General features: G+C 38.5%; 1 protein-coding gene across 3 annotated transcripts in view; it reads left to right on the top strand.

Moving 5' to 3' along the window:
* ZDHHC15 (zDHHC palmitoyltransferase 15) overlaps positions 1 to 25,665 on the top strand; it is an 82,908-nt gene that overhangs the window by 23,881 nt on the left and 33,362 nt on the right. For all 3 annotated transcript variants that reach the window (XM_070067140.2, XM_008248848.5, XM_051835085.3), the window contains exons 3-7: positions 7,451 to 7,545; positions 8,961 to 9,081; positions 19,511 to 19,580; positions 22,071 to 22,103; positions 22,843 to 22,963. In XM_070067140.2, coding sequence (XP_069923241.1) covers positions 7,451 to 7,545; positions 8,961 to 9,081; positions 19,511 to 19,580; positions 22,071 to 22,103; positions 22,843 to 22,963 — 440 coding nt within the window. The remainder of the gene's footprint in view (positions 1 to 7,450; positions 7,546 to 8,960; positions 9,082 to 19,510; positions 19,581 to 22,070; positions 22,104 to 22,842; positions 22,964 to 25,665) is intronic.

Genomic DNA, 25,665 nt, shown 5'->3' with positions numbered 1-25,665 from the left:
TTGAAGTCATGTTCCTCAATGCCTCAGATTGTGACTGTATTTACAGAGCCTTTAAAGATGTAACTTTAGTTAAAATGAGGTCACTAAGGTGGGCTTTAATGCAATAAAACTGATGTCCCTATAAGAAGAGGAAATTGAGACATAGACATGTATGGAAGAAAGACCACATGAAGATAACAGGAAAAGATGGCTACCTACAAGCCAAAGAGAGGACTCAGATGGAAGCAAACCTGTCAACTCCTAGATTTTAGAATTCTAGCCTTTAGTAGTGTAAGAAAATAAATTTCTGTCATTTAAGGCACCTAGTCTGTGATACTGTATTATGGGAGCCCCAGAAAACCGATACAAGAACTTAACCAGGTTCCCATTTGAAAATCCAAAGCATGGAAATATCTGTTCTGTGTCAGCTTCTCAATTATCCTGACCTTAATTTACTGATGATATGTTAAACACCAGGAGGGTAAGAGGGAAACAGGAGTGAAAACTGGGGGCCACAGTATGGGATCTTTTGTATTCATCTTTAGACTATATAGGAAATCTTTGTTTTCAGTAGTTATATCAGTGTTCTCAATAATATACTATTTTATGTTATTATAAAATTATTTTATAATAAAGATTTGGGGACCACAGAAATGCCCCTTTTAGTGGCTATCCTAGTTCTAAAAGACTCTTTAATATTGTTTGTTGCAAATAATGTTTATTGAAAATTCAAACAGTACAGAAATGTGTAAGATAAAAATTTCAAGTCCTCCTCACACTGTTCCATCTTCTATCACTGTTTGAATTATATTCTTCTAGATCTTTTTCTCTGAATTTACATATAAACAATATATAAGTATCAACGTACTTATTGATATATGTATCAATGTACATTTTTATATAGGTTTGGTTTTTATTAATGGGATGATAGTGTACATGTTATTCTATAGCTTGATTTTTTTCACTCAGTTCTGTGTCATAAATGTCTTCATGTTAATATATGTAAACATATTTCATTATTAAAACTATATAAGAATATTCCATCATTTATTTAGCCACTTCCTAAAGATGAATTTCTTTTTTAAAGATGTATTATTTTTAAGAAAGCATTTATTTAATAAATATAAAATTCATAGGCACAACTTTTGGAATATAGCAGTTCTTCCCCCATACCTGCCTTCCCACCCCCAAACCATCCCACCTCCTACGCCCTCTCTCATCCCATTCTTCATTAAGATTCATTTTTAATTATCTTTATATACAGAAGATCAACTCTATAATAAGTCAAGATTTCGACAGTTTGCACCCACACAGACACACAAAGTATAAAATACTGTACAACACATTAAGGACAGAGGTCCTACATGGGGAGCAAGTGCACAGTGACTCCTGTTGTTGATTTATCAATTGACATTCTTATATATGATGTCAGTGATCACCTGAGGCTCTTGTCGTGAGCTGCCAAGGCTATGGAAGCCTCGTGAGTCCACAAACTCTGACATTATTTAAACAAGGCCATCATCAAAGTAGAAGTTCTCTCCTCCCTTCAGAGAAAGGTACCTCCTTCTTTGATGGCCCCTTCTTTCCACTAAGATCTCACTCACAGAGATCTTTCATGTAGGTCATTTTTTGCCACAGTGTCTTGGCTTTCCATGCCTGAAATGCTCTTATGGACTTTTTTGCCAGATCCAAATGTCTTTAGGGCTGATTCTGAGACCAGAGTGCTGTTTAGGGCATTTGTCATTCTATGAGTCTGCTGTGTGTCCTGTTTCCCATGTTGGATCATTCTCTCCTTTTTAATTATATCAATTATTATTAGCAGACACTTGGTCTTATTTATGTGATCCCTTTTACACTTAATCCTATCTTTATGTTCAATTATGAACTTAAACTGATCACTTTAACTAGTAAGGTGGCATTGGTACCTGCCAACTTAATGGGATTTGGACTCCCATGGCACGTTTCTAGCTCTACCATTAAGGGTAAGTCCGAGTGAGCATGTGCCGAACTGTACATCTCCTCCCTCTCTTATTCCCACTCTTATTTTTAACAGGGATCAATTTTCAGTTAAATTTAAACACCTAGGAATAATTCTGTGTTAAGTAAAGAGTTCAACCGATGGCATTAAGTAGAAAAATAAAATACTAAAAAGAATAAAATAGTAAGCTGTTCCTCAACAGTCAGGACAAGGGCTGATCAAGTCACTGCTACTCATAGTGTCAGTTTCACTTTTACAGGTTTCCTTTTAGGTGCTCTATTAGTTGTCACAGATCAGGGAGAGCATATGATATTTGTCCCTTTGGGACTTGGCTTATTTCACTCAACATGATGTTTTCCAGATTCCTCCATTTTGTTGCAAGTAACCAGATTTCGTCTTTTTTTTTACTGCTGTGTAGTATTCCATAGAGTACATATCCCATAATTTCTTTATCCATTGATGGGTATTTAGGTTGGTTCCATGTCTTAGCTATTGTGAATTGAGCTGCAATAAACATTTAGGTGCAGATAGCTCTTTTATTTGCCAATTTAATTTCCCTTGGGTAAATTCTGAGGAGGGGGATGGCTGGGTTGTGTGGTAGGGCTATATTCAGATTTCTGAGGTATCTCCAAACTATCTTCCATAGTGGCTTTACCAGTTTGCATTTCCACCAATAGTGGATTACTGTGCCTTTTCCCCCACATCCTCGCCAGCATCGGTTGTTTCCAATGATAGCTTTTAAAGAAAAGAGGTATGTTGGATAATTGCCACAGCAACAGCTTTAGCATTTACATGTGTGGAGGTATATGTGTGTGTGTGTGTGTGTGTGTGTGTGTCTGCTGCATTACTTTCCCCCCCTACTTTGGTGTACATCTTTACACCTTGCTACTACATTCATTCTTATTCACACAAGGATGTGTTTCCAGGTGTCGTATATAGACACATACAAAATCACTCATTTCCTACTAGCTCCTGAGAGCAACAGCTAGAAAAACACCCTGCTGACCAAAATGTTGCTAATAACAACTTTATGCTACCTCCACCATGTAATTTCAGATTCCATAATTTCTACCAAGTTGTTTATGAATCATTATTTCAGAAAAAAAGCTCAAGTAGTCGTTCTCATTTCAGAAGCTGTTCACATAATGGGACATTAACATTGCAATACAGTAACTGAATTCAGAATAACTGTATGGTTAGGTTGATTTTTCCTTGGCAGGAGGCCATGTTTTTTATGGCTGAATTCTTCTATTCCTGCAGACCTTTGCACTTTGTGGAAGAAAAGAGAAAAAAAAAACACTTAAAAGACTTTGGGCTTGTGGCTTTAATCACTGCCAGATAACTGAAGGGCTCTGCTTTGCTTGTTTACTTAAAAAAGATGTTTTTCACTTTATTCCAATGTCAAGGAGTAGTGGCAATTCAAGGGTACAGTTCACAGTGTTTGAGTTTCTCCAGGGATCTGAAACCTTACGGGAGCATCACACTTAGCATCACTACAGCTTAAAAGGATGACTATTCTAGATACCATAAATAATTATAAAGAAATATATTGCGTTTTTTTAAGGCAGAAAGGAATGGAAGTGTGCACACTGGGGAGAGGGGAAGAAACATAAAATTGGGAATCATAAGGCCTTCCCCTAATTCAAGAATACTCACTTCAGCTATTGGAAGAGATGATTTAATTGTCTGATAGGGATGGTGGAGAAAATCATCCTCCTTAGGATGATAGTTAGAAAAGCAAATGACCTCTTAAGGCCCTGTGTCTCATGATTCATCTGTCTCAGAATCACTTGAGAGAGTTGCTAGATTCTTGGACTCTATTTTGGGATGGAGTCCATTCAGTGATTTTGAGGCAAACTGAAATTTGAGACTAGCTGTTCTAAGGGAAAGAGCTCTTGTCTGGGAGTGAAGAAACCTGGATTCTGATTCCATAGCTTCCATAATTTTGGTGGGTAATCCTTATCAAACCAATTATTTTCTCTGGGCCTCAATTACCTCCCTGAAAAATGAGGAGATTAAAGTAGATGATCTCTACAGTCTCTCTCAACTCAAAGATTTTTATGGAATCTACAGTGCAGTCCCTAGTCTACCAATCTGCTGAATGATCACTTAGTCATTTAGCCTCAACATCCACCCATCAATATCATAACTTCTGTGAAACCCTAAAATACAAGAATAGCAGCTAGCTGTTTCCAGTTCCCATGGTAAAATCAGTTATTAATGTGTAGTAAGACCTGGACCAAGTTAAAGCCCCATGCTTCCTATCTTAATCCTTGGAGTTAAAAGTATAGTTAATGCACTTAAAATACTGCGATGTGCAAGAGCTTAGGTCTCAGGTGTTCAGATTATCCAAATTGGTTAACCTCATTACCAGTGAAGTGCATAATGAGAGAGTAAACATAAAATAATTTTCTCCTGGGGCCGGCGCTGTGGCGCAGTGGGTTAACGCCCTGGCCTGAAGCGCTGGCATCCCATATGGGCGCCAGTTCTAGTCCTGGCTGCTCCTCTTCCGATCCAGCTCTCTGCTATGTCCTGGGAAAGCAGTAGAAGATGGCCCAAGTCCTTGGGCCCCTGCTCCTGCATGGGAGACCCGGAAGAAGCTCCTGGCTCATGGCTTCGGATCAGCGCAGCTCCGGCCGTTGCGGCCAATTGGGGAGTGAACCATCTGATGGAAGACCTCTCTCTCTCTCTCTCTGCCTCTCCTCTCTCTATATAACTCTTTGAAATAAATCTTTAAAAAATAAATAAAATATTTTTAAAAAATAAAAAATAATTTTCTCCTAATCTCTTTAAAACCAAAGCTTCCATATTCCCATTCCATGCTGAAGGAACTCTGTAACATGCTCTTATAACCCCTCTAACTTACATAGTCATGGAATTTTCCCCATATAAAACTCATAAAATCAAAGAAAAAAATCTTAGTAAGTGATAACATATAAGGAAACAATATAAAGGTCTTACCTAAAATTTAAAAAAAAAATCTGCTAACAGTTCACAAAGGTTAGACTGTGGAAGAAGAGGCACTCTCACTTATTGATAGCAAAAATATAAATACAACATTTCTTAGTCAAAGTTTGGCAGTAACTGCTAAAGGGCATAACTTTTGGCCTGCCAATTCCACTTCAGGGAATTGATTCTATAGATATTCATTGTTCATGTGTTGATGACATAACAAGGAGTCTTGGGACTGGCACTGTGGCGCAGTGAGTTAACTCCCTGGCCTGAAGCGCCGGCATCCCATATGGGCACCGATTCTAGTCCCAGCTGCTCTACTTCCAATCCAACTCTCTGCTATGACCTGGAAAAGCAATGGAAGATGGCCCAAGTCCTTGGGCCTCTGCCCCTGCATGAGAGACCCGGAAGAAGCTCCTGGCTCCTGGCTCCTGGCTTCGGATTGGTGCAGTTCTGGCCACTGCGGCCAATTGGGGAGTGAACCATCGGATGGAAGACCTCTCTCTCTCTCTCTCTCTCTCTCTGCCTCTCCTCTCTCTGTGTAACTCTTTCAAATAAATAAATAAAATCTTAAAAAAAAACAAGGAGTCTTAAGTTCATGAAATATATGTATTATAAAAACGAACTGCATGAATTTCAAACATTTTTGCACCAAATTAAACTTCTTTTTTTTTTTAAAGATTTATTTATTTATATGAAAGACAGAATTACAAAGAGCAGAGGGTCGAGAGAGAGGCCTTCCATCCGCTGGCTCACTTGCCAAATGCCACAATGTCTGGAGCTGGGCTGATCCGGAGCCAGGAGCTTCCCCTGGGTCTCCCATGCAGGTGCAGGGGCGCAAGGACCTGGGCCATCTTCCACTGCCTTCCCAGGCCATAGCAGAGAGCTGGATCAGAAGTGGAGCAGCCAGGACACGAATCGGCACCCACATGGGATGCTGGCACTTCAGGCGGCAGCTTCACCTGCTATGCCACAGTGCTGGGCCTAATAAACTTATCTTTTAATTCCATTTTCCATGAAGCTTTTGAAGTTTCCTCACATATAAATTTTTCATTTAAGGGTTATTTGTATTAGTAAGGAAAAAGAGAAAAACTAATTTGCTAGCACAGTCAAGTAGTACATTCATGCAATGGAATTTCAAGCAACATTTTTACAGGAGAGTTATTAAGCTTATGCTCTCCAAGTTACATTAAGTGGAACGCTCACAGTAAGTGAAAAAGAAGTAAGGTACAAAAAATGTGTATAGAATGACACTATTTGTGTGAGAATGTGTACTATTTTGGTGATTTTATGTGTTTAAAATCTGAAAAGATACACTATAAAGTCATATCCTTGTGATATTTCTTACTTCCAGGATAGAGATCTGAGTGGCTGAGGGAACAGGAGGAAGAGTTTTCACAATATATTATTAAACCTTCAAAGTTTGAACCTTATGAATGTATTACTTTTTAAAAAGAATACAGTAAAAATGTTAAATATGATAAAATTTCATATTTATTTATATAAGCATATAAAAACAAGAATATCTGTGACAATACACACCAAACACCAAATTGTTGTACCTTAGGATGAGGAGGTGAGATGTGAGATATATGTTTGGCGTGGACATTTACCTTTTACTCCATAATGCGTTAATTTTAAAATGGAATTTCATAACAAAAATCAAGTACATTTAAAGAACTTATTCAGTATGGTTAAGAACACTGGACCAAGAGAGTTAGACTTTTTGTCAATACAGCTGTAAATGTACAATAAGCTCAGCCCTATTAACTTGATCTTGAGTCATGTCATTCCCTGAGTCTTTCTGATGGATTAAAATAAGATCATGCCATTCAAGAACTTGGAATAAAACAGTGAACTCACTCAATTTTGTCATTACCTCTGTGGAGCATACCCAAATCCTCCATATCAGAGGAGCTATCCAAAAAGCAAAGAGTATGAAAAGGGGAGCCACTTGTACAACTGTCTCAAAGGTATAACTCATACTTCGAATGTGTGTAGTCTTTTGGGAAACTGGAAAGGTTTGGATTTACAGTCAGAAGTCCTATGTTTAACACCTGTCTACGTTATCAACTAGCTGTGTAACTTTTGGTTAATCAGTTACCTGTTATAGTTAATCCTATCCTGCATAGCTCACAAAATTATTGAGAAAATAAAATAATATATATATATATATGTAAGCATGTTGTAAATGCTAAACTGTTGTGCAAATTATATCATCACCGCATTTCAGTACCTACACAAGCGGAAATAATGGCAATTTATTAAAGTAGCTGCTTCTTTATTCCCAGAATCACACGGCAACTTTTAAGGCATGTAACTTCCAGAAAGTCTGTAGTTCAAAATTTAACATTATAACACGTTTCTGTTACTACATGTAGAAATGGTAAGGATCAACATTTAATAATAATACTATTAAGAATAAGTGGTAATAAGAAAACAAAAATAGAAATTCGTCATTGAGCTTTGTCTTTTTGAACTCTTAGCAAATTGAATAAAAAGGTAGTGTAGTGTAAACACTGATTTTTTTTTTAATTTCAGTTATCTACCTCATCCTCTACCATGCCATCTTTGTGTTCTTTGCTTGGACCTATTGGAAATCTATCTTTACACTTCCACAGCAACCAAACCAGAAGGTAAGAATATTGTTTACTTACAAAGACTAAGAACAGAGGAAAGTAGAGATACCAATAAAGCAAGAAGAGAACAAAAAGAAGAAATAACCTTCTGTTACAGAACTAATGGTAGACTAGGCAATTGAAGGAGTTTGTGAAATCACCAGTCCTGGATATCTTTAAGGCTAGGAAACTACCATCTGCCTTGATGATATAGTTAGAAAAATAAACAAACAAAAAGAAGCCCCACTTGGATTCTGGGGCCTCATCTAGATCACTTCTATGGAAACTATTATTATTTTACCCAGAAAGATTCTGGAAGACAAACTGAGAAAAAAAGTTTCCGTAGTTAAGTCAATCATTTTCAAACTTGAATTGTTCTCTTGAATCCATGTGTTTCAGGCAACATTTTGAAGTGTTCATGAAGTAGTTTGTGATCACTTCACATTTACTAGGAAGATCAAAACTAAATGAATGAATGAAACATAGCAACTGCTGGTGGATGTAAGGAAATCAAAACCCTCATACATTAATACTAGGAATATAAAATGGTACAGCTAGCATAAGAAGCAACTATGCAGTTCTTCATAAAGTTAAAAATATAATTCCATGTGACCTAGAAATTCCACTGCTAAGTATATATGCAAAGGAACTGAAAACAGTTGTTCAAACAAATGCTTATACACAATTGTTCATAGCAGCACTGTTTACTATAGACAAAAGGTGAAACCAACCCAAATGTCCATCAACAGATAAATGAATAAACAGAGTATGGTATGGCCATACACTAAAATATTCATTCATAAAGCATGCAGTATGAAATAGGTTACAATATAGATTAACTTTAGAAACAATATGCTAATTGAAAGATTCCAGGCACCAAAAGCCACATAATTTTGATTAAATTTAAATGAAATATCTAGAAAAGCTAATGCATAGAGACAGAAAGTAGATTACTGGTTGCCAAGGTCTGGGTAGGAATAATGGGGAATGACTGCTTAATGTGTATGGGATTTTCTTGTGGGGTTACAAGAATGCCCTGGATGTAGGTAGTGATAATTATTGAACAATGATTTAAATATACTAAATACTAATGAATTGTGCACTGTAAAATGTAGACTTTAAAATGGAATTTTATATTATGTGAATCTTAGCTCAAAAGAAATAACTGAGTGAACACAACCTTAGGCAGGGTCCTTAATCTAAGTTTTATTTTCTTTATATACAATGCTGCCTAGTTCATAAAGTTGTGAAGATGGCAATAAAAGCCAGATACAATCATTGATATACTTAGCCAGAGAAACTTATAAGCCCATACAGTACCAGAATATCACAAGGTTAGGTAACAAATAATTTTCAATTAAGTAGTTACTGTTGTTGTTTTTAATCCCGTGAACCTTGGAAAATAATGTCTTGTCTATCACTTCTGGTTCCAGTTCCACTTGTCATATACAGACAAGGAGCGCTATGAAAATGAAGAGAGACCTGAGGTCCAGAAGCAGATGCTTGTTGATATGGCCAAGAAACTACCAGTTTACACAAGAACCGGGAGTGGAGGTCAGTTCATCCAAAGTCAGCTAGAGAAGCAGCTTAGCAGGGATCTCAGGAAGGCTAAGTCATATGTGTTCTCAGGCTAGCCCTGCTTTTCTCTTCCATCTTTTGAAACCCACTATGAAACTTTCTAAACATTTTGTCATAAAAATCTTCAAATATGTATAAAGTTGGAAGATTGTAAACACACCTGAATTCTACCACTAACATTTTTGCTATATTGCCTTATCACATATGCCCACATTTCCATCTCTCTATCCAGCTAATATTTTATCTCTTTTGGTAAAATTTACATGCATACAAAACATCTACAAATCTTAAGTATATAATTCAGTATGGTTTGAAAAATCTACACACTCATGTAACCAAAACCCCTATAAACATTGCCATCACCCCCAGAAAATTCTGTCGTGCCCCTTTCCAGTCATTTCTCCCCCAACACATACAGACAACCACTATTCTGATCTTGGAAAAAGATCCATTGCGGATAGGTTTTGCCCACTCTAGAATTTCATATCATTGGAATCATACAGTATGTACTTTGTGCTTGGCTTCTTTTATTCAGCATAATATTTTTGAGATTCATCCATATTGTTGCATATTTCATTCCTGTAATTGCTGAGTAGTATTTTATTGTGTAAATATATCATAATTTGTTTATCCATTCATTGGTTGATATACATCTGCGTTGTTTCCAGTGTTTAGCTATTATGAGTTGATCTGCTATAAATATTCTTGTCCAAGTATTTGTACAAAGATATGTCTTCATTTTTCTTGAGTAAATATCCACTATGGAATTTTACTCTTAGGTTTCATCTGCATGACTAGAACAGTACTTGCTGAACCAATCAATTCTCCACCTTTTAAAATTTGAAAACCAAGGCTCTTCTGACAAGTCATCCTAATGTTTCTAATAAGGAAGATCATGTTTCAAGGCTTTGGAAAGTATACTTATATTCATTTGTTCATCATTTATTTGTTCAATGAATATTTATTAAGATACCATTTGCCAATTGGGAAAATATTAATGTGGTCTGAGTATTAGATGGTATTTAAAATTGCTAAAGCAATAATGTAGTAATTATGCTTTTTAAAAAGTCTTCCTGAATACTGAAATATTTGTGGTTTAAAGTAACACCATATCTAGGATTTTCTTTAAAATGCTAAGTAAAAAACTAATAATAGAAATAGGTTAAACAAAAATGGCACAATGTTGATAATTAGCGAAGCTGGGTAATGGTACATGGAGTTCACTATACTATTACTTCTACTTTTTGTGTACTTTCGTGTTTGAAAACTTCCATAATCGGCCAGCGCTGCGGCTCACTAGGCTAATCCTCCGCCTTGCGGTGCCGGCACACCGGGTTCTAGTCCCAGTCGGGGCGCCGGATTCTGTCCCGGTTGCCCCTCTTCCAGGCCAGCTCTCTGCTGTGGCCAGGGAGTGCAGTGGAGGATGGCCCAAGTGCTTGGGCCCTGCACCCCATGGGAGACCAGGATAAGTACCTGGCTCCTGCCATCAGATCAGCGCGGTGCGCCGGCCGCAGTGCGCCAGCGGTGGCAGCCATTGGAGGCTGAACCAAGGGCAAAGGAAGACCTTTCTCTCTGTCTCTCTCTCTCACTGTCCACTCTGCCTGTCATAAATAAATAAATAAATAAATATTAAAAAAAAGAAAACTTCCATAATCTAATTTTTTAGAAGTGTCTACTATGTGTGATACAATGTCTCAAGCACTGGGAATATAGAGTTGAACAGGCAGATACAGTCTCATATGGAGTTTAAATTCTGGTGAAAAAGAGGCAGATAGGGAATTATGTAATTTCAGGCAGTAGTAAATAGAATAATGTGATAAGAAGAGATTACAAAATAGATGCATGTGCCATTAACAGGGTTCATGGATAGACTTTGATCTCAAATGTAGCTTTTACAACTTTTCATTTGTTACTGTTTTTTAACAAACAGAATATTTCCACATTTAAAATCCAGATTTCTGGTTTCTCTTGATAACTTGATAACTCCGATGATCAGACAACATCTAATCTACATTTCCACATGACAAAAATTAGCTGGCACTGAGAAGTGGCAGCCTTCTTTAGAGAGACCAGGAATTCTCAGGTTCCACATATTCCTTAGCCAGCTGCTTCATTTACTGCTGACTGTTTCTGGGACCCTTAAAGCATGTGTTTCCAGTTCCATGTTACAGAATGATAAGAAATATTTCTCTAGGAAATGCTATTTGAACTGAAACTTGAATGATTAAAAGGAACTAGCATGTGTACAAGTAGTCTTCCAAAAGTTCATGGACAATGCATGCTATGGAGAAACCATGCATGGATTTCACAACATTTTTGCACCAAAATAAACATGTTTTAATTCAATTTTCCATGAACTTTTTGAAGTGTGTGTGTGTGAGAGAGAGAGAGAGAGAGAGAGAAGAGAAGAGAAGAGAAGAGAAGAGAAGAGAAGAGAAGAGAAGAGAAGAGAAGAGGGAGTTATGAGGAATTGGCTCACACAATTAATAGAAGCAGAAAATTCCCAGTCTGCCATCTACCGGATGGAAAACCAGGAGAGCTGGTAATGTAGATCCAGTTTGAGTCCAAAGGCCTGAGAACCATATCACTAATGGAATAAGTCCCACTCAAGGGCAGGGAAACTGATGTCTCACCTCATACAGACAAGCAGAGAAAGCAAATTCTCTCTTCTCCCAAATTTTTGTTCTGTTCAGGTCCTGAAGTGATTTGGATGAGGTCTACCCACATTGGAGAAGACAAAAATTTGCTTTACTCAGTCAACTGATTCAAATGCTAATAAGCTCATCCAGAAAAACCTCCCTAGAGACATCTAGAAATAATGTTTAACCAAATACCTGGGTACTCTATGAGCTAGTCAGGTTGACACATAAAATTAACTATCACAAGTCCACCCATTGTCATATTGGCACCCATACATATCTCCTTACTCCATATTTAATCTCCAAGTAAAGACAATGACAAGGACATTAAATCTGCCTGACATGCCACAACAATTCTGCATGCAAATAAAAATGTACTTATCCCCTTCCTCAAAGAGGTAAAGTCTTTGAGTAATATTTATTCTTCTACTTGATATCTTATAACTTAAATACTATTTAAATTCTGGGATGTAAAGTTACAATACTTAAAAAATTATGATGTTAAGTCAATATATCTTATGTTAAATTAAGGGAATAAAAGAAGACAAAGCTGTTTGAGATATACATGCAAACATATTCTTAACAAAATAAGGAGGAAATACTCAGGACAGTTGTTGTCTTTGTTTCTGCAGCTGATCTCTCAGTCATAGCTGATATTTATAAATATTTTCTATATTCCCTTTGCCTTTAGCAAGCACCTCAGCTCATCATGTTTCTTTGCTTGATGGGGTGACCCAAACCTACATTCCTGAAGAGTATAGACCATTTGTATTCCTGTCTGGACTAGGTTTAGTTTTCCATTGGCTTGAATATGGTAATACTAAGAAATGCCCTATGGCATCTCCTGTATTCAACACATATTCTTCCTTACCTCCATTGTGGACTAGTAGTCCAATTTCCACTTGAATAGTGAGGATCCATCACCCCAGCAAACATTACAGCTGCCTTTTTGGCCTGATGATTCAAAAACATTAAAAGCCCAAACTGATTGGGTGGCAGTCTTTACTTCCTGTTCAAAGGAATCATTGTTTCTCCTGGTGGAAGCATTTCGCCCTCTGAGACTAAGACCTCTGGGTCAGAAGAAAATAAAATCACAGAAACAGGAAGCAAAAGTTTTGTTCTGTGCTGTTGTTGTGATCCAGATGGTTAGGCCACCACTTGGAACACGGGCATCCCATATCAGAGTACCAGTTTGAGACCCACCTGTTCCTCTTCCAATCCAACTCCCAACTAATGTGCCTGGTAAAGCAGCAGAAGATGGCCCAAATGCCTTTCAAATTAATAAGTGAATCTTTGAAAAAGTCTTGTTAGTGGAGCACTAAAGGTAATGGTGAGTGATGCCATTCCCATTTCCTTTGATTACTGGACCCATGGATTGTGGCTATCAGAGAAAGAATATCATATATGGGATGCTGATTCTGAGCATATGCATCCTTCTAGAGAACCTTGCCTCAGCCCTGCAAGGCATTGTCACCTAGCTAGTGCTGTAGCTGACCCTTCAAAAGATCTTTCCCCCATTCTGGAAAACCAGTTCCTCAGTATGGTGGAGGGAGGGGGGAACATGGTAAAACTTATGAATTCTATGTTTATTCAATGATTGTGGGCTCATTGTTGTACTTTTCTTGTTGTGAAGTGAGCTCCTTGATTGGAAGCAATGCTGTGTGGAATCCCATAACAGTGGGTGAGACATTCTGTAAGTCCACAGATTTGGCAGAAATATCACATGCAGAGAAGGCAAATACATATCCAGAGTATCTATTCCAATAAGGATAGAACACCACTCCTTCCATTATAGAAACAGTTCTATGTAACAGTTCTAGAAACTGTTCTATGTAACCACAGATAGGTGGTTGATCACCTCAGGGAATGGTATCAGGTTAGGGACTCAGTGTTGGTCTCTGCTACTGGCAGATTGGGCACTCAGCTTCAGCTGTAATCAAGGTCAGCCTTGATGAATGGGAGTCCATGTTACTGAACCCATGCATAACCTCTCGCCTTGCTACCATGGCCACTTCATTCATGAACCCATTGGGCAATGGCAGGAGAGACTGGGAATAGAAACTGAATGGTGTCCACAGAGCAGTTCATTCTATCCCCTTGGTTATTAAAATCCTTCTCTGTTGTGCTATGGTCTGAATTTTTATGCCCCCTGCCAAAATTCATAGGTTGAAATCCTAAGCCCTAACGTGATGGTAGTAAGAGGAAGGGCTTTTTGGAGGACCCTCATGAATGAGGTTAATGCCCTTGTAAAGGCTCCAAAGAACTGTCTTTCCCCTTGTACCATGTACAGTGAGAAGGCACTAATTAGGAAATGGGTCCTCACCAGTACTGAGTCTGCTGTTACTTTGATCTTGGACCTCTCAGCCTCCAGAACTGAGAGAAATAAATGTATTGTTTAGAAGCTACACAGTCTATGATATTTTGTTACAGTGGCCTCAAACCATGAAGACATGTGATCACCTTTTGATGAACATTCACATGAGGCACAGATATCTCTACATATTTTACCCATTCGGAGAGATTTTTCCTTATACCACTTGCTTCCAATTTCCCAATCATCTTTCCAAATTCATGACCATCCATCCAAACTAGCAGCCACAGCATATGAACTGATGTATAATTGCATGCCTGGTCATTTCCCCTTCCAAGCAGAATTATTGACCAGGTGTACTGCTTGAAGTTCTGCCCACTGGAAGGATTTTTCTTTACCATTGTCCTTAAGGAAAGTCCCAGAAAGGGGCTGTAGGTGTCCAGTTTTAGGTAGTGTCAGAATATTGTGCAGAACCATTTGTAAAGTAGGTCTGAGCCATCTTTTACTCTGTCAGTTAATGTAGGAAACTCCCCTCTGAGGCCATAGTACAATCTGAGAGAGAGAGAAAGCAGCATAGAAAGACTAGAGTGGAGACCATGGACATTTGGGCCACTTCATGTAAACTTTCTCATGCCTTCAGGGTCTGCTTAAGTATGTATCACATATCTTGATCATCCATTTAATTATGGAGTATTGCTATGCATGTTCAACAGCCTTATAGTGAGAATCACTTATAGGGGCCTGCTAAAGATCCAAACAGTACTCCTGTCTACCAAGGACCCATCCAGTATTATTGTATATGCTGGATCATATGACCCAAGCAGCAAAGAAGCTTAAATAGCAGCCTAGACCTTTTGCAGAGCCTTCTCTTCTGGTGTCCACTCAAAACTAACAGGGTTTTTTGTTTTTTGTTTTGTTTTCTGTTTTTGTTTTTTGGTGGCTCAGTAAATGGGCTGGAGTAACTCACCCAAATGAAGAATAGATTATTTTGTGCCCTTGTTAGATTGTTTTGTACTAGGTTTCGTGCCCTTTTTTGGTTGTAGGAGGAGTCAGATACAACAACTTATCTCTCACCTTTGAAGACATATCTCAGTATACCCTACACCATTGGATCCCCAGAAATTTCACAGAGATAGAAGGCCCTGACTTTTTGTTAGATTTATTTCCCACCCTGTGACATTGAAATTTCTTACCAATAAGTCTAGAGCGGTTGCTACTTCTGGATCAGGAGGTCAAATCAGAATCATGTTGCCAATGTAAAGGATCAATGTGATATCTTTTGGAATGGTAAGATAGTTGAAATCCCTGTAAACTAAATTGTGATGTGGAGCTGGAAAGTTGGAATGCCACTGAGATGAGACAATGAAGGTACATTGCTGACCTTGCTATCTGAAAGCAAACTGCTTCTGGTGGGCCTTATAGATGAAGAGGGTGATCAAAGTATTTACCAGATCTATAGATGCATACCTAGATCCAGTGATGTATTCATTTACTCAATCATTGAAGCCACATCTAGCAGAACAGCTGCAATTGAAGTTGCCACCTGTTCAGCTTAGAACAGTCCACTGTCAATCTTCAAGATTCACTTGTCCTCTCTATAGGCCAAATAAATTAATTGAATGGGGATGCTGAAGGAGGCATTGCCCCTACATCTTCAAGTCCTTGATGGCAGCATTAATCTCTGCTATCCGTCCAGTAACGTAGTATTGGTTTTTTCTTACTATTTTTGTAGATGGAAGCAGTTATCCTGGCTTCTGATTGGCCTTTCCCACCATAATAATCCTCACTCCATAGGTCAGGGAATTAATATGGGATTATTCCAGCTGCTAAGTGTATCTGTTCCAATTATGCATCCTGGAATTGGTAAAATATGCTCAGAAGGCATTTGGGGATACACTGGGCCCACAGTGAGATGGACATGAACTAAAATTCCATTAATATTTGGCTCCCATAGGCCCGGACTCTGCGTAGTGGATCAAAGTGACATTTTAGGTCCCCTGGAATTAGTATCAGTTCAAAGACAGTGTCTACTAGTCCCCAAAAGGGCTGAGTATTTTCTTTTCCTTTTCCCAATACATAGTTTCTCTCATATAGGAGCACAGGTGTCTTTAGGGAAGGGTGAGAGAAAGAGAACAGTATATCATTTTCATAGTGTTCTAGAATCCTTCCTCAAGGAGACCCAGCCTCACCTTCCTTCAAAGGACTCTGTGTTTGTACACTGGATCAAGTCTAGGTTCTCACTGTGAGGTCTGGCCTACAGAAAAGAGAAGTCATAGAGCTCCTAAAGCATGCTGGGGTTTCCCCTCACAAAATTATTACTCAGAGTATTGATGAAATGTCTGTCTTCAAAAATCTCCCTGTGCAGGTGAATATATCTTAAAGGAAAAAAATCTACTTTTAACATTCCAGCCTTCTTAAGCCTTTGAATTCCATCCTCTGCATTAAACCAAGGAAGTTCTGGCATTTCCACTTTACTCACTGAGGGCCACCTTTTGGTCCACGTTTCATCCAACCAACTAACCCAACTGTAAAAAGTATTTTCTGACTTCCCAAGCTGTGACATTATTTTTTAGGATTTATTTTATTTATTTGAAAGGCAGAGTGACAGAAGAGGGAGAGACAATGAGACAGAGAGATTTTCTATCCACTGGTTCACTCCCCAAATGGCTGCCACAACCAGGATTGGGCCAGGCCAAAGCTAGGAGCCAGGAACACCATCTTGGTCTCCCACATGAGTGTCAGATGCCCTAGCACTTGGCCCATTTTCTGCTGCTTTCCCAGGTGCATTAGCAGGGAGCTAGATCAGAAGTGGAGCAGCCAGGAGATGAAGCAGTGCTCTAATATGGGATGCCAGCTTTACAAGCAGTAGCTTAACCTGCTGTGCCTATGCTGCCCCCCACAAGCTGTGACGTTCAATGCAGAATAAATTCAGCCAGATCCAACTTTATGTTCCTTCATCATTACTCCACATCCTTAGTATCCATTCTCACATTTGTTCCCTAGATTTCTATCTATATAATTAGAAAACACAAGTAGTTCTTTTTTTAAAAAAAAGATTTGTTTTATTTATTTGAAAGATGGGGGTACAGAGAGAGATAAAGCCAGAGAGAGGTCTTCCATCCACTGGTTCACTTCCCAAATGACAGCAATGGCCAGAGGTGAGCTGGTCCAAAGCAAGGAGCCAGGAGCTCCTTCCAGATCTCCTACGCAGGTGCAGGGGCCCAAGGACTTGTGCCATCTTCCACTGCTTCCCCAGGCCATAGCAGAGAGCTGGATTGGAAGTGGAGCAGCTGGGACTCAAACCAGTGCCCATATGGGATGCCCATATGGAGCTCTAACCCTCTGTGCCACAGTGTGGGCCCCCAAGTAGTTCTTTTTAAGTGTTGTGCTCTCCCTCTTGGTAACACTTTCTGCCTCACCTTTAGGGGCCTTCTGGGTCTTGAGTCTAATTACAGGTCTAGAAGAAAAGAATCCTGAAGAGAACTAGCCTTGTCTTGCTTAGTGGCCTCAAATTTCTCAAGCAATGTGGAATTAATCCCTGCAAGTGTGTGGAGAAGCCAATACCACTGGCAGTGGGAAGGCTGCTTTTACTGATGGTGAATAAGCCTCTTATTCTGACAAAGGCCTGAGCACCAGGAGAACCAGTACTAAATTGTAGCCCAAGTCCAAAGTCTTGAGAACCAGAGGGGTTTATGATGTAAGTTCTAGTCTGGGTAGGAAGGACTGAGAACCTAGAAACCCTGTTGTATGTCCCACACTTAGGGCAGAAAACTGATGTTCTAGATTTTTGCAGTCAGGCAGAGAGATCCTTTCTCTGTCATTTTTGTTCTTTTCCAGCCTTCATTGGGTTGGATGAAGTCCACACACACTGGAGAGCGAAATCTGCTTTTCTCCATCTACCAGTTCAAATGCCAGTTTTCTCCATAACATCCTGTTATAATGTTTATCCAAATATCTGGGCACTCCACGACCCAGTCAACTTGACATAAAATTCACCATCACTCCATACAAAGAGCAGAGTGGTTATCATCCCAAGCAGAAAGAATTGCAAGTACAAGAGGCTAGGAGACGGAGCAAACTTGAGTATTACAAGAGTAGATATGCAGCCAGTGCCACTGGTGTATAGGAGATAGAGAGTGACACAATAAAAAATGGAAGAGATAGGGAGAGGCCAAATGGTACAAACCATGGTAAAAAATAAAATATAAGTATATTTTATTCCAGGGGTTTTGAAAATCCTTTGAGACTTTTAAGTGGAGAGTGATAAGATCTGATTAACATTTTGACAGATCTCCCAATTACCCAATACCTAGTAGGTATTGCAGGGAGGGGGAAGAATTAAAGTAAGGTGATCAATTATACAGCTATTGCAACTGTCTAGATGAGAGATGATGGTAGCTTAAACTATGGCTGTGTCCTTGACAGTATTTTAAAACTATGCTAAAGGCTCTAAAAATGCAGGCCCTCCCTCTTCCTTCTTGATTCAATTATACCCATAACTTTGGTGACATACCCCCCATTGGTAGAAATGAACACAAAACTCTTCTGAATTAGCACTCTATTGTGTTGAATCAGTAATGCATGCTTAATATATACTTTAGATAGAATTATATTAGTTAAAAATATTTAGAATTTTGATTTTATACTTAATGATCACATTATCAATGAACATGGAAAAATGTGTAGGAAAGAAAATGCCTTTCATCTAAGGGAAGGAAGGGAGGAAAGGAAAGAAAAAAGGAAGTAGGGAGGGAGAAAGGTGAAGGGAGGGAGAGGGAAGTGGTTGTTTATATGAGATTTACAGGACAAAAAAAAAAATACCTGAAGAAGTAAAAAAAGAACTGTGTAGTCAAAACCCTGCCACTTGCTCGCTGTGTGACCTTGAGCAAATCACTTGATATGGCTCAGATCTTTATTTCCTTTATATGTGAAATGATTAGTTGAACTAATTGTTTTATAAAGTCTATTCTTCGGAATGTTATTTTTTTTTTTCAAGTTGTTATTCTAAGAACCATTCTCTTTTCCTTGTTGTGGGAGTTCTAGTTCATACAATCCAACCTACCTCATACAATCCAAACTCTGGAGACCAGAGATAAATTATGAATAGTTACTTTCAGGTAGGAAAGTTATGCCAAACAAAGATTAGATTATTTCCTAAGATAACTCAAGCAGGTGATAGTATGGTTTGTTTTATAATAAATAATCTTATGCTCAGATATCCAGATATGAAACTTCCCCCCTTCTTTTCATCTCTCAAAAGCTGCTTTTGAGTCTGATTCAATGAGGAAAAATATACATACCACAGTTGTCCCATGTGATTTGCTATTTGCCTGTCAACTTGAGAAGAGTTTAACTGTCTATATTCAGTCCATAACAAATCATCCAGGCAGGCTAGTAAGATGTAAGGTCTCATACTGGACCCTAACAAGTGCTAACCACCTTATTTTTCCTATAGCTGTACGATTCTGTGACCGGTGCCATCTGATCAAGCCAGATCGCTGCCACCACTGCTCTGTCTGTGCCATGTAAGTGACAGCCATATTTCCTCTGGGCTGAGATTGGCCACTGATGGCTGCCTAGACAACAAAATGACTGATCCTAACATGTAACCATGCCTAGATAAGAGCCTTTCCTTTTAAGCGTAATGAGCACATGCCAAACATTCTCATAAGCAATGATGATGATTCAAACTATTATAAACATAGGAAAGAGAAATAAAACCACATTTTAAAAATAAACTTTTATTTTAGAACAAATTTGTATTTATTGTGATGATAGTTCTCGTATGTCCCATATCCAATTTCCTCTCTTGTTAACATGTTACATTAATTAATATGGTACATTTGTTACAATTAATAAACCAATGTTGATATATTATTTTTAATTTAAGTCCATATTTACTTTGGTTTTCCCAGTTTTTCCTTAATGTCCTTTATCTAGTACAGGATCCCATTCAAGATACCACATTACATTTAGTAGTCATGTCACCTTAGCACTTCTTAGCTGTGACAGTTTCTCAGACTTCACTTGTTTATGATGAGCTCGGCAATTTTCAGGATTAATGATCAGGTACTTTGTAGAACCTCTCTCAACTGAGATTTGTTTAATGTTTTTCTCATGATTATTAGACTAGAGTAATGTGATTTGGAGAGGAAGACCACAGAGGTCAAGTCCATTTTTATTACATCGTATCAAAGGTCCAATATAAACATGACTTATCACTGCAATGTTAATCTTGATCATATGACTGAGGTAGTATTTGTGAGGTTTCTTCACTGTAGAGTTATTCTCCTCTACCCTTCTATAGCATACTGTTTGGAAGAAAGTCACTATACCCAGGCCACACTAAAGGAACAGGAAGTTATACTCTCTCTCCATGAAGGGGGAGCATCTACGTACATTATTTAGAATTCTTCTGCGTGGGAGATTTGTCTCTTCTTCTCAATTTATTTATTTATATCAGTATGAAGGCATGGATGTTCATTTTCCTTTTTTTTTGTTATAACCCAGTACTATGTTATTTTGTTACTCAAATTGTTCCAGCTTTTTAAAACCCCATCTCTGTGTTAATACATGTAATCATTATTCCTTTCTTCCTGAGTGCTTGTTCTACCATATTGCTTTTATCTTTTATTCAAACATAGGTTATAGCCATATGTGTTCTTCTTCATCTTCTTTTTTGAAGATTTATTTATTTGAAAGAGTTACTGAGAGAGAGAGAGAAGAAGAGAGAGAGAGGGAGAGAGAGAGAGAGAGATCTTCCATCTGCTGGTTTACTCCTCAGATGGCCACAACAGTCAGAGCTGAACCAGGCCAAAGCCAGGAGCCAGGAGCTTTATCTGTCTTCAATGGGTAGCAGGGACCCTAGTACTTAGACCATCCTCTGCTGCTTTCCCCAGGCCATTAGGGAGCTGGATCAGAAGCAGAGCAGCCAGGCACAAACTAGCACCCATATGGGATGCAGACGTTGCAGGTGGTGGCTCTACCCACTATGCCATAATGCCAGCCAATATGTTTTCTTCTGTACTTTTATTAAACTGATATTTATTTATTTGAGATACACACACACACACACATACGCACAGAGAGAGGGAGGGAGGAAGCACGCATGTACTAGTTCACTCCCCAAATACCCACAACATCTGAGGCTGGGCTGGGGCTGGAGCCAGGATCCAGAAATGCAATCCACGTCTCTCACATGAGTGGCAGAAGCCCAATCACTTGAGCCATCACCACTGCCTCCCAGGATCTGCATTGACTGGAAGCTGGTATCAGGGACAGAGCTGGGATTCAAACCTAGGTACTTTGATGTAGGATGCACTTATCTTAGCCACTAGGCTAAACACTCCTTAAACTGATTACTGAACAAATTGAAAGGAGATTGATCTTGATCTCTCTGTATTAATATCCTGAAGTTCCAAATCCCTTTTAAAATTTGGAGTTCTGGCTGGCGCCGTGGCTCCATAGGCTAATCCTCCGCCTGCGGCACCGGTACACCGGATTCTAGTCCCAGTCGGGGCACTGGATTCTGTCCCTGTTGCTCCTCTTCCAGTCTAGCTCTCTGCTGTGGCCCGGGAAGGCAGTGGAGGATGGCCCAAGTGCTTGGGCCCTGCACCCACATGGGAGACCAGGAGAAGCACCTGGCTCCTGGCTTCGGATCAGCGCGGTGTGCCAGTTGCAGCGCGCCGGCCACAGCAGCCATTGGAGGGTGAACCAACGGTAAAAGGAAGACCTTTCTCTCTGTCTCCCTCTCTCACTGTCCACTCTGCCTGTGAAAAAAAAAAATGTTGGAGTTCTAGGCATGTAACTTGCTCCTGGCATGATCTGATAAAATGTTATTGTGATTGTTCATTCCTGAACTGAGGACAATAATTTTGGAGTCACTGTAGTGGAAATCTGGAAATGGGTGTACTGGAACCATGTGAAAATACTGGTGAAACCTTGCATTCAAGTTTTGAGATCTTGCTTCATTTCCATGTCCTCACTTAACATACTTTATTTTGTCCCATTTATAGGTGTGTATTAAAAATGGACCATCACTGCCCTTGGTATGTCCCTTTGATTCACTTCTCTCCTCTAAAAGGGTCAAAGTTATTCAATATATTCACTTTCTTATGCATAGTTGTAACATGCCTATTTCTGCCACCTTAATTCACTGGGCTTTGTATTTGTGTGGGAATGGGGAGGAGTAAACCTTTAAAGCTAGAATAAATACACCATCCCAGGTATTGCAATGAATTCCTGCAGTCACAAAGGTAATGATCTCTTGTCCATTTACTTTAGCAATTGAGCATAATAATGAAAAACAGCACAAGTATTTCTCCTCTTCAAAGACAGGTCGGTTCTATTTCTGCCTGGCTTCACGTTTGATATATTCTAAATTATTAAATTCCGTGATTCTTCTCAAGACTTTGTATGTCAGAACTAGAGAACCACTCTGAATTCACTTGACTGCAGAGAGGACATGCTACAACTTTACCAAGTGTAGCTGCTGAGACTATAATAGGTTTGTAGCAACCATGATCAAGGTTTGCTTGGATGTTTTAGTAATCAGTCCAAAGCTATTAGTTAGGTCACGTGTGCCTATAAATGAATGGAGGAACAAGTGAGGTGTGAACTTGTTTTTCTAGTCTGTTACTGTTAAGGAACTTCTCTCTCTGCTGGGTTTCTACATAACACATAACGAAGCAGCAAGAGTGACTTACTTCCGTGGTTTAGTCCATTTATGTATAAGTGTGTTCTCAATTTGTAGGTCTTGATTTCAAATTAATTATTTGTCTTTTTTAGGGTTAATAACTGCATTGGATTTTCCAACTACAAATTCTTCCTTCAGTTTTTAGCTTATTCTGTTCTCTACTGCCTGTACATTGCCACAACAGTCTTCAGCTATTTCATCAAATACTGGAGAGTAAGTTTTAAAAATCCTGAAGAATACCCCCAGAACAAATGCACACCCACTCCAATCTATGATATTGTTCATTCTCTATATATTTTTACCTTCTGAAATAGCTAATACTGAAGTAATCAGAATGGAAGGTGCTAAAAACAAGTTTTCCATGTTGAGTACATTTTTAGGAAGCTGTTACTTAAAGATTCTAGTTCAATTGGTTTCTGTCATATATGAGAATCTTGTTAAGGGACCTGACATCTCAAATCCTAATGATTCTTTACAATGTACTTCTCCATTCAAGTTTTTTTTTAAGATCTACTTCTTGCCAGCTATAGATTTGAAAAAATGTTGAAACTAATTCTAAATCCTCAGTTTCCTAAGAAAAGGCCAACAAAGAACTCCTCTGTTGTTATAAAATACTTTCAAATTTCTTGTTCAGAGGATAACTGCAAAATTCCAACTGATCAGAAAGATATACTGACTCATCTTTGCATATGACCACAATTAAATGGAAGGTCTGTTTTAAACTTTTTATGAAAAACACTGACTTAAGAATGAGGAGAATTGGGATTTAATACTGGTTATTACCTGCTTCACTGGCTTATTGCCAAGAACAAATGAAACAGATGTTTAAACATGCTTTACCTTTCAAAATATGATTCCAGTGATTAAAAGGAACCGTCAAACAAAAAAAAATCCTACTATTGTTTTTCTTCTACTTGAAGATATAAATCATATCTCCTTAATCTCCCCTCTCCAATAAAACTTAAGGCATATTTTTCATTTATATATATATCCACAGTCTTACAGAAGTATAGTGAAATATGTTTTCTTTTCAAGCTAATGGACCCCAGAATCTATTTGTTCCCCACAACTTCAGTACAATTACTAAGACATCCATGATGAGGGCTGTCCAGATTGAACCTGAATAGCAAAAGACAGATGTGGGCAAAGCTACTAGTTATTACTGTAGGAATTGCATAAGAGCCTGTATAACAGGGATGTCTCTCCTCAGCTGGAGCAGTAATAGCAGTAGGGAAACAACATGGATCCTGTGACCAGAATATAGATTAATATAGACTGGCAAAAAAAGATAAAGATAAGGCAGTGAAAACCTAAGTAGCAGAAAATATTTAAATTATCAGTTAGTACTTTGATCCCTATCAGTGTAGAAAATTATAATGATGTGTGTGCTTCCCATTATCCCTTCAATTTGCTTAATCAATGCAGATATTTTAATAACTTTAGGAATCAGGAATTATATAATGGCTATAGAAAGCTGTTCAACTCAGAATAAAAAACAAAACTACAAACAGGGATCATGTTTTCTCATAAATCTTCTCCAAATGCAAAATGCTTTACCATGCCACACATCTTGACATCTCTTACTTGACCCCTTTCCATAGCACAGACTCTGTTGCTCGGGTCTCTGTGACCTGTTTGACATTATTTCCATATGCTAAGCTACTACCCTGAATATAAAGAGAATTGGCTACATCCAGTCAGTAGGGAAAGTATCAGGCTTGGTCTTCACAAACAGACTTTCTTGGTTCTGAACACAGTGGATTACTGTTTAAGAACCACCCTTTTTCCTCATAATAAAGTAAACAATGCTGCATTTCACACATTTTGCCTTTAGTCCTCCTAGTCAGCCGATAATGAAATACCACAATGCCACCTAGGAGCTGGATGCTTTTTTTTCATTCTTGAAAGATGATATTTGGATACAAGTTAGTCACCAGAAATGTACCAGTACTCACAAGCAATACCAGGGGTGAACATAGCCTTGTCCTCCTATTCCCTCATTTCTTTCCTCCACAGTAGACTAGATCATGCCTGACATATGAGAGGCATGAAAACCTGTCTTGGCTTGCCCTCTTTAATAATAATAAAAAGGGTATCGACAGTTCAAGGGAAAGTTACTCTGCAGTCTCTTCAATCAGTGAACACATGTTAGTGTGTGCTTTAAGGATGGCTTTCTCATTTAAGTTGAGTCTTCCCTTAAAGTCAATAGAAAACACTGTCATGTATTTTAAAAACCATGCATCAGGGAGACAAACTGTGCTCCAAAGAACAACCACCTCCATCTGTATGCTATTTGACAGTTTTTGAAGCATTTTCATATGCATTATCTCATCCAATCCTTATCACAACACTGTGAAGTCAGCAAAGCAGGGTTAATTTATCTCATTCAAAGATGATCAAATTGAGGCTCACAGTAGTTAAGTGACTTGCCCAGGATCACCTACTTGTAAATTTCAAAGTCAAGGCTTGAACTTAAGTCTGACCCTAAGCCGATGGGTCTTACATACTGTTTCATGTCCTAGTGCCTGTAATGTCTCCACTACAGAGAAACTCCAGCTCCTTCAGAACAAAGAACTGAAAAAACCATCAGACCATTTCTCTTCTTTCAGTGTTAACTTAAATAATGACTACTTTGATAGGAGATTGATTTTTGCCTATGGAAAATGTAGTAATACAAGAGATCTTTAAAAAGTTCATGGAAAATGCATATAATGTTGATTGCCAAAAAATCTTGCACCAAAACAAACTTATCTTTTAATTCCATTATTCCACAAAATTTTTGAAGTACCCTTATACATTATCTCCCACTTGGGCCATGAACCTCCTCATAGAATCTATGAATTCCTTTAGAAATAAGATAGTGGTCTTATTCTATTAGTATTCCCCCTAAACGCCTCTGGTGGTTATTACTTTGA

This window comes from Oryctolagus cuniculus, chromosome X (genome assembly GCF_051225735.1).
Source record: "Oryctolagus cuniculus isolate XC-2025 breed Fujian yellow rabbit chromosome X, ASM5122573v1, whole genome shotgun sequence".
NCBI lineage: Eukaryota > Metazoa > Chordata > Mammalia > Lagomorpha > Leporidae > Oryctolagus > Oryctolagus cuniculus.
This window is presented reverse-complemented; position numbering and strand designations above follow the sequence as displayed.